Source organism: Ursus maritimus, unplaced genomic scaffold, assembly GCF_017311325.1.
Source record: "Ursus maritimus isolate PB19 unplaced genomic scaffold, ASM1731132v1 scaffold_6, whole genome shotgun sequence".
Taxonomy (NCBI): domain Eukaryota; kingdom Metazoa; phylum Chordata; class Mammalia; order Carnivora; family Ursidae; genus Ursus; species Ursus maritimus.
Genome location: NW_024426774.1, coordinates 38,445,453 through 38,459,563, shown reverse-complemented (window position 1 = coordinate 38,459,563; position 14,111 = coordinate 38,445,453). Strand labels below are relative to the sequence as shown.

Here is a 14,111-nt window from a genome sequence, read left to right as displayed (position 1 = left end):
CCTGCTACTCACAATAAGCCAGACACAACAGAATGCGTTATGTGTCGTGCCCTTTACGTACATTTCAGTGCTAGAGGAAATGGGATTATGGTGCTTAAGAGCGTGTGCTCGGGTGATCACTAGCGAGACCGGCAAGGACTTGAGTATCATTAAGGTCAGGGTGGTGTTACTTCAGGGGAGGAGAGGGGGAGGGAAGAGGAGGTTTCTGGGGTGCTGGCAGGGTTCTTGCCCCAGGTGGTGGTTACATGGATTTTTCCTTCAGAGGGACCAATCGACCTGTCCATTTGGTTTTGTGCACATTCCTGAATATGTGTTACATTTTGTCATTAAGAACGGAGCAATGCACGTATACTGTGCTTGTGTGGAAAGATAAAAAAGGAAGTCGCAACAGTAGTTTCCCCTGAGGAGAGAGACTGTGGAATAGTGGGGAATTTGGGGGAGGGGGGACAGGAGGGGACGATTATATTTGCTTTCCCGTGCTTTTTGTAAAACTAAAAAAATTTGCAGAATTTCCTCATGCTACATAAATAGAAGTCCGAAATTTGAATCATAAATTCGTTGATGGTAGAGCAGAGAAGGGGCTCTCCAGCTGCAGGAGGTGAAGTGGGGATCCAAGCAGAGTAGAAGAAAGAACCAGAAAGATGGCTTGTGGGTACTTGTGAGTGTGTGTGTGTGTGTGTGTGTGTGTGTGTGTGTGTGTTCACTGGACTCCAAAGGTACCCCAAAGATACAGAGGACACAGTGCAAGGACAGCGATGCTCATCTTTGGTAGAGTGAATTAGACTCCCCGCCACTTCTCCTGGCTTTCACAGGACGAAGGCAGGGATCATAAAAGCTGTCTCAGTCGGTGCCCAGTGCAGAAAACAGGAACCCCAGGGAATTCAAGAGCAAGGGACTTAAAGGCAGGAAGTAAGTCCTCAAACACTGTAAGTAGGACTGAAGGAGCTGGTTCTGACTGGGCCTCAAGGAGCAGTCCGAGAGCAATAAGGACTTGCCCACATGGCTGTCTCTGAGATTGTCCCTGAAGCTCAAGTTCAAGGACATACATCCAAAGCCACCATGTGGGGATTGGAAAGCCCAGCTTAAGAAGTCTTTTGACCCTGGAAGGGCTCCTGCTCCCAACCTCACATTTCCAGGACCTTGCTTACCAGCCAAAACAGGGAGAAGGGCCAGAGAGATGGCCTTGAGGTCAGCCTCCCAAGCCCGCTGGGTTGCCTCTAACTGTTGAGCCTGATTTCCTCCAGACCCAAGTTGCGATGAATTCTGGGAAGTGTGCGTGCAACTTTTCCACCTCTCCAGCTAGGAGGAGGAAACACGAAGGGTGAGTGAGTCTAACCACTTTAGCCACCTGAAGGCCTTTGTGTTTTGCTTTCTTCTCTCTCATTTATATTTTGGGTGGTAAGCTGCAGTTGGAAGTTCTCGTTTTTTGTTTTTTGTTTTTTTTTAAATAAAAGTATTTAGTGTTTATTTAAGTCTGTGTCTTTGAGTTCGCAGTGAATCTCATATTTAGATAAAGCTTGCGTGGAGTAGCTTTTGGGTAACACAAACAGCAGTATGGCCAAATGTTAACTCATTTTGCTGATGTGTTCATATCAAATTAACACTGTAATATACAGTGCTCCCAACCAGGTCTAAACACGTTCCTGGAATTATTTTGTTTGTAAAAGAAAACGTTATTTTAATAAATAGTATATGGCCCCAAAGGATACATTATGAAAATGTATGAAATTAAGGGTGGGACAACCTTCAGTTCAGTTCATTTTTTATATGTCCCAAGTCATGATTCTTTCCCAATTTTAAAATGGATTCTTACTGTGGTTGTAAGTTGTGATCAGTGTTAAGGTTCAAACTAATTTGTGAAATCATTCACTGATTATTACTGAGATAGACTTTTCAGTTTGCTCGAGATCATGAACTGTAAGTGGAACAAAGCACCATTTGCAGCTGACAAATGGAACCTCAAGTATTTCGATGTGTCTTAACACTGTTGGCACGAGGAAACTATCGACGAAGTACAACCAGGGATTGGTCTTCCCAAAATCCCCTGGGGTGTGTACTTTAAGTAAAAGTAAAAGGATGATCTCTGGAAGTAGTATAGATGGTGATCAGGTAGGAAGAGGACCGGCAATCAGTTTGGACGGGCGTATTTTCTAGAACTCACATTGTTATTGGATAGGATGAAAAGGGAAAACATAGGATAGTCTCCCTCACAGAGAAAGTTACCCTAACAGCCTGTACTAAGGTCCTAACTTCTGGCCAGAGGTTACAAAGCCAGAAAGAGAATCATCACCACGAAAACTGGTGGCGGGCATCCTGACGGCTCACACAGACAGGAGGATGGGAAGAAGGAAACTTCTGTGCCTCAGGCTTTGATCAGTGGCTGCATGTCTCCAAACACCAGCGAGGCCTGAAATCCAAATTAAGGTCACTGTAGAGAATCAGTTTGACACCTAAGTGGGAACTTGGTGATTTAGAGCAGTCTGGGGTTAAGGTGCCCCGGCCACCAGGACACCTGGCTGATGCAAGCAGCTGGGCGACCCGGAGACGACTGGAGTGATAGGCAGGTGTGGTGCTTGGGAAGCCGCTGCCCGGAAGTCCCAGCCCTGAAACAGGCCACAGTGAGTGGTCCCTGCAAGGCACAGGGGATGAGTGCTCGAGACACGTCCACACGGCCCATAAAGGTGGATAGGCGTTTTTATTTTCATTCTGAGTGTGAGGATATTGTATTTTCCGGACGGAGTCAAGAACAGCCCACAGTTAACAGGGAGGGGCTGGCTGGGTTCCCGGGGCTGACCCGCGCCGTTCTGGGAAGAAACAGCAGAGGTTGTTTGGTGACGTTTGGGGCGGCCAGCTGAACTACCTCACGCCTGAGCCCTGCGTCCCCCTCTCTTCCATCTCTGCTTTCTCTGCTGGGTCTTTCTGGGGAACCGTCCAATTTTAGGTGCTTTTTACTGCCTGTAATGATCTCACTTCTGGTTCGCTGCCTTGGGTTTGTTAGAGCCCCTGCCCCATGAGTAAGCTCCAGTCCTGGGCCCCGGTGGGGGAGGGGCCGGATTCCTAGCCGCTGGACCTTCCTTGGAAGGCAGGTCTGTTCTGTGGCCTCCCTGGGAGATGCGGGGGGCAGGTCCTGCCGTCACCCCCCAGCCACACTGCTTGAGCTTGTTCTCAGAATAAATGGAACTATGGAATCACTGGACTGTACACCTGAAAGTAAAGGAACACTTTATGTTAACTACACTGGAATTACAAAAATTAAAAAAAGAGTTCTTCCTGTAACATTTTTGAGACATAGTATAGATGACCTGGAGAAAGAGAAGGTCATGCTATGCTCATGGTTGGAAAAGTGACTATAAAGACATGAATGTTTTTCCTGCGAGTTTGTTTTTTTTTTAAAGATTTTATTTATTTATTTTTATTTATTTATTTATTTATTTATTTATTTATTTTTTAAAGTTATAGTTTGTGAGTGGTGAGTGACATCTTTTTTTTTTTAAGATTTTTTTTTTATTATTTATTTATTTGACAGAGATAGAGACAGCCAGCGAGAGAGGGAACACAAGCAGGGGGAGTGGGAGAGGAAGAAGCAGGCTCACAGCAGAGGAGCCTGATGTGGGGCTCGATCCCATAACGCCGGGATCACGCCCTGAACCGAAGGCGGACGCGCTTAACGACTGCGCCACCCAGGCACCCCTCCCATGAGTTTTTAGTGCTAACAAAATTTAAAATGAATGTTATAGTGTCATAATGTATTTATTAAAATAGTTTCTAAAGTAATATCTTCTGTATTTAGTATGTACTTATTATATAAACGTACTTTATATGTACTTTCGATATATAAAGTATTACAGTATATAAAATATTTGAAGTGTAATTTTATCTTATTTCTATTTATTTTTGAGTACAGTTGACACATAATTTTACATCTCAGTTGTACTACATGTGATTGGACAAGTCTATACGTTATGCTATGATCACAGTGTGATTATCATCTGTCACCCTGCGATGCTATTACGTATTAATACCATTGGCTGTATTCCCGATGCCTTACGTTTCATCCTTGAGATTTATTCATTCCATAACCAGAAGCCTGTCCCTCCCACTTGCATCACGCATTTTGCCCATCCATTTAACCTGCCACTCTGGCAAGCGTCAGTTTGTTCTCTGTATTTATAGATCCCTTTCTGCTTTTTGTTTGCTTCTTTATACATATGTTCTATTTTTAAGATTCCGCATTTAAGTAAAATCACATGGTATTTGTAGTTCTCTGTCTAACTTATTTCACTTAGCATAATACCCTCTGGGTTGGCTCATGTTGTCCCAAATGAGATGATCTCGTTCATTTTTATGGCTGAGTAAAATTCCGTTGTACATATAAACTACATCTTCTCTATCCATTCATCTACTGACGGACACTTGGGCTGTTTCCGTAACTTGGCTATTGTAAATAATGCTGCAATAAACACAGAGGCGCATGTATCTTTTCCAATGGAATTTTCCTTTTCTTTGGGTAAATACCCAGTATTGAAATTATTCAATCATATGGTATTTCCATTTCTAATTTTTTTGAGCAATCTCCATACTGTTTTCTACAGTGGCTGCATTAATTTATGTTTCCACCAAAGTGCACGAGGGTTCCTTTTTCCCCACATCCTCACCAACACTTGTTATTTCTTGGCTTTTTGATTCTAGCCATTCTGACAGGTGTGAGGTGATATCTCATTGTAGTTTTGATTTGCATTTCCCTGATGAGTTCTGTTGAGTATCTTTTCATGTGTCTGTTGGCCATCTGTATGTCTTCTTTGGAGTAATGTCTATTCAGGTTTTCTGTCCATTTTTTAAAAAAGATTTTTATTTGAGAGGAAGAGAGAGGGAGAGAGAGCTAGCAAGAGAGAGAGCACAAGCAGGGGGAGGGACAGAAGGAAAAGAAGAATCAGACTCCCTGCTGAGCAGAGAGTTCTAAGACACTGGGTTCAATCCCAGAACCCTGGGATCATGACCTGAACCGAAGGGAGACGCTTAACTGACTGAATCACCCAGGCGACGAACTGACTAGTATTTTGAAAAGAATAAATTTTGATCCCCCTTTAATTTTTAAAATATGTCCAGAAGATGAAAGTGTTATCTTAAAAAATAGGTAACTGCACAAATTAGGAAAAAATAATTTTTTTTCAAGCAAAAGGGGATAATGACAACTTTCTAAACTGAAGAAAGATCTCATGAAGAAAGATACACATTTGACTCTAGAAATTAAAAATTTTCTAAACATAAGAAAAAACTTACCAAAGTTTAAAGGTTAATCAAGAAGTCATGAAATATTGAAGCAAATATATCATACCATTAATATATTTATTTCATAAGGAATTTCTATATATTGAAAACAATAGTAGAGTCTGATAGATATTGGATACAGGATGCAAAAAAGACAATTCCCCCAAAATAAATTTAATAGTAAACAAGCATATGGGAAAATATTGAACTTTATTTGCAGTTGTAAGTGGAAATTAAAAATAGTTGCTATTTTCTCTCATTGCATTAGCAAAATAAAGCCTGGTAATATTTAATGCTGTAAAGAGCACAGGGACTATTGGGGGGGTGTGAATCAATACCATCCATTTGGAAAATACTTGATCATGTTCATTAGAAGCCGTGAAATTGTTCGTTAACTGGAGGATTTGTTAGACAATCTTATTGGGAGTGGCTTCCATAGAGGGAAATGCTAAGTCCTTAACTGTAGAGCTGGAGGAGATTTGCTGGATGCAGACCCCCAGGCAATTCCCAGCCGGATCAAGAGACGAACACTGTCATCACCTGGAGTTGCCCCCCACTTCCCCAGGGTGCCCGCCCCCTCCTCCAGCCTCTTCCCTTGCTCTGCTTGCTGACGCGCAGAGGCGTTTTGCCAGTTGTAGAACTTCTACAAATGCTGTCATACAGAAGGTAGTTTTGTTTGGCTGCTGCTTCCTCAGAGCTTAATAAGCTGTTTTAAAAGTTGTTATGACATACAATTCTACACAAAGAATACTTATTTATAAATATTTACATTTAAAAGTGTAAATAGATATTCCTATAATATCCAGGCTTATTATATCAGTCTGATGAGCTGATATGTGCTTTCATTTCATTTTCTCTTAATTATCTAAGTTGTCTTTCAATTAGAAATAAAAACAAGAGACAGAAAGCACTCAAAATGCTGAATTCCATGCTCCTTAGTCTGGCACCGGTGGCATCCACAATGGGCAGGAATAAAGACGGCGTGTGTGTGTGTGCACGTGTGCAAGTGTGTGGTTGCTGCATGTGAGTGTGCGGTCTGACACTTAGTGTGTGAGTACTTTGCAGAGTTGTGAGTGTGAGTCACTGTGAGGGTGTAAAGCACGTGATGTGAGCGAGCATGTGCGTGGTGAGTGTGTGACTGTGTCTGCCCTCCTGGGGTTGGAGAGAAGAGCCAGAAAGGATTTCGGGGCCCCCACGTTTCTCAGCTCAGTCTGATCCATCCTGGGGTGCAGCAAACCTGCTTGGCCCCCTCTCCGCCCTGCCCACCTTGGAGCAGGAAAGGAAGCGAGAATGAGGAGGACCTCAGTCTGACCGTCTGGGGAGGGGCCTGGCAGTCTGTCCGTCTGTTCTTAGTCTGCATGACAGCTGCCGCTCAGCCGTATTGGCTGCTAGGCCGGCAGTCCTCCTGCTCGCACATCCTGAGACGGTGACCAGGGCAGCTAGTGTCTCAGAATCCCGCTAAGAGCTCCTGAACCAGAAGGGTTTGTGGCCAACGATGTTCGGAAAGGCTGAGAAATTGGGGGTCCACCAGAGACGCTGGTCTGTCAAGGGTGCCGAGGTATCCCGTGGGGAGGAGGCCTGTGGCCCCTTCCTAGCCTGACATTTCCTCCTGAGGACAGGAAGCCCCTCCCAGTCCCCTCCCAGCACTTGCAAGCTTCCCACAGGGGCAGCGCCCCCCACAGGGGGAGCGGACCCCAGACACCAGCCTACCTCGGCCAGCACCACGCAGGCTATAGGCTTCCTCCTGTGCAATGACCTGCCACACAGGAGCCCTGTGAGCAGGCGACACTATGCCCATTTCACAGATAAGGGAACTGAGGCTCTGAGAGATGGGAATCTTGCTCAAGTGCCCCCAGCTTGTCAGAGGCCTGCTTGCCCAGGACTCCACCCTCTTTCCTTCTTAGCAGAAGCTGAGTGGAGAGCAGGCTCTGAATGGGCTCAGGGAAGATAGAATAATTTAGAGAGAAAGGCCTGGCTGACCCTTGGCCCTCAGCCCCTGATGGGATTCCCAGGCAGGTGGGAGGGGGTGGAGTAGTAGAGCGAACACTGGTGGGGGAGGGGGCCTGGGAGGGGCTGAGGGGACCGGGCCAGCTGGTCCTGGCTGGGTGGCTCTGCTGTCTCAGCAGCTGGAGATGAAGGACCCCACGGAAGGTGGGAGGCGAGTTCCAGTCCCGGCAGTGCCGCCAGCAGCCCGCGGGGCTGAGGTGAGGCCCCCTGCTCTCAGCACCCAGTCTCCTCCTCTGAGCCGTGACAAAGATGCCATGCCCGGGGTGATGTGAGTGTCAGGTAAGCAGTGCGCACGTTCCAGTGCGAGTACATTCTGTGCAACGTGCGGGACCTGTGACACGAGACAATTCTTTGTGACGTGTCTGACACTGGATGCTAACTGGGCAGCCTGTATGGCTGTTACAGGGGGGCCCGTGACCTTCCTGCACAGACGAGGAGTCAGAGCCCGGGGAGCTGGGACTAGATCCCTGGCCAGGCTCCCCTCCTTCCCACGGGCTGTCTCTCCCCGTGGCCCAGGTCACTGACGGGCTGGGCTGAACCTGGCTCTGAGGGAAACGTCCGCCTCCGTGGAGATGGCCAGAAGGCTGGCGAGGTGCTGGGGACCCAGGGAGTCTGCAGTGCTCATGCCTGGGGTTCAGCACCCCGAGGAAGCAGGGCTGGGAGGAGCCGTCAGCATCTACACTGCGGGACCTGTGTCTAAATCTGGCGGAATCTGGTAGTGCTCTGTGGGCTGCAATGGCTGGGGGAGAGCAGGGATACGGGAGATGGCTGGTGGAGGGGCCCCAGCATAGCCCCCTGGGAGAGGGGGGAGAGAAGGGGAAGGGGGTGGGATGTTCCATGGCCAGGGGCCCTAGCTGGGCCCTCAGGTGCAGGGATTTCTCTTCTATTACCGCATCCCGGGCAGGGTGATGGCATCATGGCAGCTCCTGCCCTCCGGTTACTGGCCACCCCCTCAGCTCAGAAAGTTCTAGCAATGTGTGTGGGGGGAGGTGGGAGATGGACAGTGTGGAACCTCAGAGGAACCCCTCCTCCCCCACTTCTCCACAAACTGGTGTATGTGGTTAACCCAGTGACCTGGGGAGATGGCCTACACGAGAAGCAGGACCCGTCAAGGTCACGTCGTGAGGTGGCCAGCCTGCATAAAGGGGGTGTGGAGAGTGTCTCAGCAGCTGCCCCACCATGACCTCCTGGGCCCTCCTGCTCCTCGCCTCGGCGCTCCTGGCCACCCCAGGTAAGGACATTCCCCGTGTAGACCCTGGCAGCTCCTCCTTCGCTGAGTGTAGGGACGGTTCTGGAGAGTGGGTTGGACTGGGCCACCTGACTTGAATTCTCTGGGGAAGGCAAGAGAGAAAGAAAAAAGAAAGACCTCAGAGAGGAGATGAGGGAAGGTTCCTTTTGATCAAGTGTGTGTGTGTGTGTGTGTGTGTGTGTGTGTGTGTGTGTGTGTGTATTTTTGAGAGAAGAGGGAGAGAGGGAGAACAGAGACAGACAGAGACAGAAAAGGGGTTCATGGATGATGGTGGGGGGAGGTATAATCTTTTCCTCCCATTTTCCAGAAAGAACTAGAGAGCATGTCTTTGGCACAGAGACTGGGTCAGAGCAGCCCCAGGGCAGAGTGTGAGGACGGGCTTCCTGGACTCCTCACAAAGCCCCAGCCCTGTCCTGGGCTCTGGCCACCTCCTGGGTTCCCCACCAGCCAGGAGATCAGACTTTTCCTCTCCTTCCACCCGTGGAGGGATGCTGATGTTGTTTCTTCCCCAGGTCTGACCTTTTCTGGTCAGAGCCCTGAGGACCATGACCTGTCCATGGCTGACATGTCTGAGGAGGAGCAGTTCTTCGAGATCCTGGCCCGGGAGGCCCTCAAGGTTGGCAGCTGGCTCCCTGCTCACCTGCCATAGCACCCCCCACCCCCACCCCGTGGCCTCTCCGCCATTGTCTCTTCCCTGGGAGCACCAGGCAGGGCAGCACCTCTCTGCTGGCAGGAGGGGAGGCAGGGCTGTGGGCTGAAGATGCTGGTTTTGTGCGTTTCCCTGCCTGGGTGGGGGCCACGTTGGGCTGGCTGGACTCTGTCCAGCAGCGTGCTTCAGGGTCTGACCAGAGAACAGAAGCGGGGCAGGTGCTGGTCTGGGTAAGGTGCCGTGGGTGCGGGGCAGGGTCAGACCTGGGTGTGTGTCAGCCCCGCCACAGCTAGCAGGAGGGTGGGCTTCGGGCCCTAAAGGACAGAAAGATCACAGATGAGCCTGCTGGCTTAGGACACACCCGAGAGCCTCCTCCTGGGGCCCTGCCAAGGGCTGTCAGGAGCATCGGAGAGATCACCTCAGGGGGCATCATTTTCTGCCAGGGTGACCCGAAGATCTTCATCTGTAAGCCTTGTAAGTTTATGATCAAGATGCTGAGAAAAATCCTGGGACACAATATCTCACAGGTGAGGCCTTATGGTTTGGGCAGCCGTCTGCTGGGTGGTCAAGGGCATGAGTGGGGATTTGGGCAGTGGGGGCAGCGCTGAGGGAGGGGCTGATCCCTGGTCGGGCCAGAGCTGCTCGGCAGGGGATCTGTGGGCCCCCCTCCTGTGTCTGGGGACTGACTTCAGAGAATGCCCTGAAATGGTGGAGCGCTGGGCGCACGAATGTGGGAAGAGGAGTGTGCATGGTTTCCATTCCACTGTTAGAGGAAACTCGTCCCCAGAGAAGGTAGGAGGCTTTCCCGTGTGGCCCCACTGCGTGTGTGAGGATGATTCCAGGGCAGGGGGGCCTGGGTCAGGACGACGGACCGCAGATCTGCCACTTCCTAGCTGCAAGGCTGGGCCAAGTCCTCATGCCTTCTGAGCCTCCGTGTCCCACCTGAAGAGATGGGTAAGAGTCCCGATCTTGCAAGTTGCCTAAGCCTTTGAAAGGGGCTGCGGGGCTGGGACATGCTTAGCCTCCTGTCAGGCCCGAGCAGGTGCTGAACAAGGGGATGTGTTCCTACCCAGAAGCCTTGTGTCACCCACCCTCCCTTCCTCTCCTTTGTTCCCTGATCCTGCTGGGCTTCTTGGAGGTGCCGGGCCCACCCTCAGCCCTGGGTGTTCAGCTTTCTCCTTCTGCACTGCGATGGTAGGAGAGGATAGTCAACATCGAACGTGCCAATCTCCACACTGTCTCTTATCCTAACCTTCCCGACACAGCCCTGAGCATGAGCCCCGCCAGGCCTGGGACCCAGGAGGCTTGGCAGGCAGAACCTTCAACGTGGGTCTTGCAGCCGAGGGCCCTGTTCTCCACACAGAAGGCGGTGGGCTGGGTGATGACGTACAGGGGACGGAGACACGCCAGGGCCAACTGCCCTTCTCTCAACAGCCCCTCCTGGCCAGGCTTGGGCTGGGGCCCAGGCATGCGGGTCCATCCCGGCGTCTCCAGCCTCTGCTTCCATGGCCACCTGGCACCTGGTCCTACTCCCCGCATGCCCGCGGTCAGAGGCACCCAGAGCCTGGAGCTGTGGGGGTCTGCAGGGGGCTGACCGGGCAGGGGTCACCTGATTCCTGTGTCTTTCTGTGGTGCTCTTACCGCAGGAAGCCATCAAACAGGCTGCGTCCAAGTTGTGCCGGAAGACACTTATGCCCAAGATGTTATGCGACGACATAATCGGTAGATATCTCAGTGCCATCACCCAGGGTATCCTGAATGACAAATCCCCCCAGGAAATCTGTGTGAAGATGAGGATGTGCAGAGCCAAAATAGGTGAGTGCGGAGGGGACAGCAGGGACTCCTTGCTGGAGGGCCCAGGTCCCGTCCCCGAGCGTGCAGCTTTTCTCGCAGGCAATCCCGGGGTGACAGCACGTGTCCATCCATGGTCAGCCGGGCACTGGAGCGAGTAGCTTCACCTCTGTGAGCCTGAGTGTCCTTACCTGTGAAGGAGATAGTAATCCCTATTTCTTCTTCTTCTTTTCTTTTTTGAATCATTTCTCTCTTTTCTTCTAATTTAAATCCAATCAATTAACCCAGAATGTATTATTTGTTTCAGGGGTACAGGCCTGTGATTCATCAGTCTTATATAATACCCAGTGCTCATAACAACCCCTATTTCTTATTTCGAATAAGGGTTGAATGAGATGAGCATGTGTAAGGAGGTTGACAGCAAGGAAGCCGTCTCAGCCCGGGATACTCATAGACATCCGAGCCCTGATGGGACTCCTTCCCCCAGCCCAGGACTGGTTCCGGGGGCCGGGAGCCAGGCACCATCTTTGCCCAGGACCCTTGGGGTCTGAGAGCTGGGCTCAGGAACCCTGCCAGGAGGGAGGGCTCTGCGGTCTCTCCCTCCAGGGCTGCTCAGGGTGTGTCTGTAGATCAGGCCGGGGCCGCAGGACATGGGGCAGGGAAGGGCCCCCTGAGTGGCTCTGGCAGCTCCCTAGACTGAGGCTTTGGGACCTGATGCTGGCAGGTCTGGGGTCACCCTGTACAGTGAGCTCCCCACCGTTTCCTGTCATTTGGTTTTCATCTGCAAAGCCCCACAACCCGCTCAGGCTCCTGACTGGGTTCCAGGATGTAACTCTGGGCGTGTTCAGTAGGGGCAGGTCGCTCTGAGTCCCCATTTCCCCAGAGACCCCACACACCTGCCCACAGCGGGCTCTTCTCTCCACTCTAGGTCTTGGAGCCCCTGGGGCCTTAGCCGACCCTGGGGAGAAGCACAGAATCTTCAGTGACCATCGCCAACTCCTGCCTTCCTAAATGCGGGGCGGACCCTCCCATTTCCCTCCCCGAACTCTTTGCAGCGCCTTCCCCAGGCAGGAGAATAAAATGTCATGCAAGCTTGTAGCCACAGCTTCTGTTCCTTTGGTGGATTTGAGGGGAGGGCCTCGGAAGCATGCTGGAGGACTCACGCACTCATTCAGGAAGTGTTTATGGTGTGTCGCCGGCTCTGTTCTAGAGGCTAGGGATTGCGTGGTGAACCGGACAACGTTAGCAGCTCTTCCACTATGGTCATGGAATACTTATGAAGCCCTCTCTAGAGACACACACTCCTCTAAGAGTGGGGGTACACAGCGAATATACCCCCAGAAGCTTTCAGACCAGCGGGGGAAAGTAGCAGGCCTGTAGTTAAGAGGGCTATTGGTCATAAGAACAGAAACCCATCCTTTGCTTCTCTCTGCAGGCAATCTTCTTTTACTGGTTTGGGGAAGTGTATTATTTGGGATTCTTTTGCTTGCAAGCAACAGAAGTCCTAGCTCCTTTTGGTTAAATGAATAAGACAATTTGTTGGGTGAAATCATTAAACAATCCATAGATAGCTTCAGGCACAAAATGATCCAGAAATTGGGGCGCCTGGGTGGCTCAGTCATTAAGCGTCTGCCTTTGCCTCAGGGCATGATCCCAGAGTCCTGGGATCAAGTCCCGCATCGGGCTCCTCTGCTGGAAGGCTGCTTCTTCCTCTCCCACTCCTCCTGCTTGTGTTCCCTCTCTCGCTGGCTGTCTCTCTCTCTGTCAAATAAATAAATAAAATCTTAAAAAAAAAAAAGATCCAGAAATTTGTGGTGTCACCAGAGCTCCAGTCCTGTGTCTCTGTCTTTTCTCAGTTCCTCCCACCTCTCTATACTGAGATGGATCTCAGGCTGGCATCCTTCTGGGCAGCAGCAATGGCTGCATCAGGTCCAAACTTGACTTTTTGCACTAGGTCATTAAGAGGGAAGGAGAGTTCTTTGCTATCCTTTCAGTAGCTCTCTTGGAAGAGAATGGAAGCATCTTTTCCAGAAGCCCCATCAGACATCTCTGTTCTCACTGGCCAGAATGGATCAGACACCCATTTGGAAACCATCCCTCTGTTCCCAGGGCGTGGGGTACACTGATTAGTGTGAGTCAGGACACACCCCTGAGGCTGACAAGGGGTTTACACCCACCCCCAAGCATTTGGGCTGGAATGGACATGAAAATCTTTAAGAGATTGTTACTGGGAGTAGGGCGAAGGGTTGCTGGCCATCACATGGAGCAATGGTGCGTTCAGTCATAAAAGCAGGTCAAGGACGTCCAGTGGTGAAATCTCCGGCCATTTTAATACAAAATAGAAAATGAGAATAGCAGATTCTAACCCATTAGGTAGATTAGAATCCACAAATTTATATAAATAATAAATTAATACATCATGCAAAAAGGAAAATGTTACCTTACAGTAGAATGCCAAGTAATAGACATATTTGTATAATATATGTGTAATATATAATAGAATGCCAAATAGACATATTGCTAAGTATATTCCTAAGACATACTTGGGGGCGCCTGGGTGGCTCAGTCATTAGGCATCTGCCTTCGGCTCAGGTCATGATCTCAGGGTTGTGGGATCGAGCCCTGCTCGGCGGGAAGCCTGCTTCTCCCTCTCCCACTCCCCCTGCTTGTGTTCCCTCTCTTACTGTCTCTCTCTCTCTGTCAAATAAATAAATAAATTCTTAAAAAAAAAAAAAGGCATACTTGGTGTAATTCTTACAGATGACCCTGGCTCAGATCCAGATCCGTAAGGGACATCACTGGCAGTGTGCGATGATAATATTGTGCCAGTGTTAGTGTCCTGATGTGCATGATGGTTTCTGCTTATGTAGGAAAGTGTCCTTCTTGTGAGGAAACACACACTAATGCATTAAGGGGGTCATGGGGCATCATGTCTGCAATGGACTCCCAATGATTTAGAAGAAATGGTAATATGTCCATACAGAAAGACTATGGTGAGACGCACACCACATACATGCAGTAAAATATTACAGGGGGTGGGGATCTAGTTAAGGTGAAAAGGAGCTCTTTGTTCTAGTCTTACACATTTTCTCTAAATTTGACACAATTTAAAAATAAAAATAAATGACTTGTAGTAATTTGACCTTA

The 14,111-nt window shown here is 49.7% G+C and overlaps 1 protein-coding gene across 2 annotated transcripts; it reads left to right on the top strand.

Annotated features, from left to right (window-relative positions):
- Window positions 1-8,349: 8,349 nt before the first annotated feature.
- GNLY (granulysin) lies at window positions 8,350-12,062 on the top strand. Of its 2 annotated transcripts, XM_008700080.2 has the most exons (5): window positions 8,350-8,506; window positions 9,037-9,140; window positions 9,617-9,700; window positions 10,820-10,988; window positions 11,893-12,062. In XM_008700080.2, exons 1-5 carry the CDS (start codon window positions 8,455-8,457, stop codon window positions 11,973-11,975), a joined length of 492 nt encoding a protein of 163 aa, XP_008698302.1. In that variant the 5' UTR covers window positions 8,350-8,454; the 3' UTR covers window positions 11,976-12,062. The 2 variants fall into 2 exon arrangements, with proteins under 2 accessions (XP_008698302.1, XP_008698301.2); XM_008700079.2 differs by lacking the exons at window positions 8,350-8,506; window positions 9,037-9,140; window positions 9,617-9,700 and adding an exon at window positions 9,732-9,965.
- The last annotated feature ends 2,049 nt before the right edge of the window (window positions 12,063-14,111 follow it).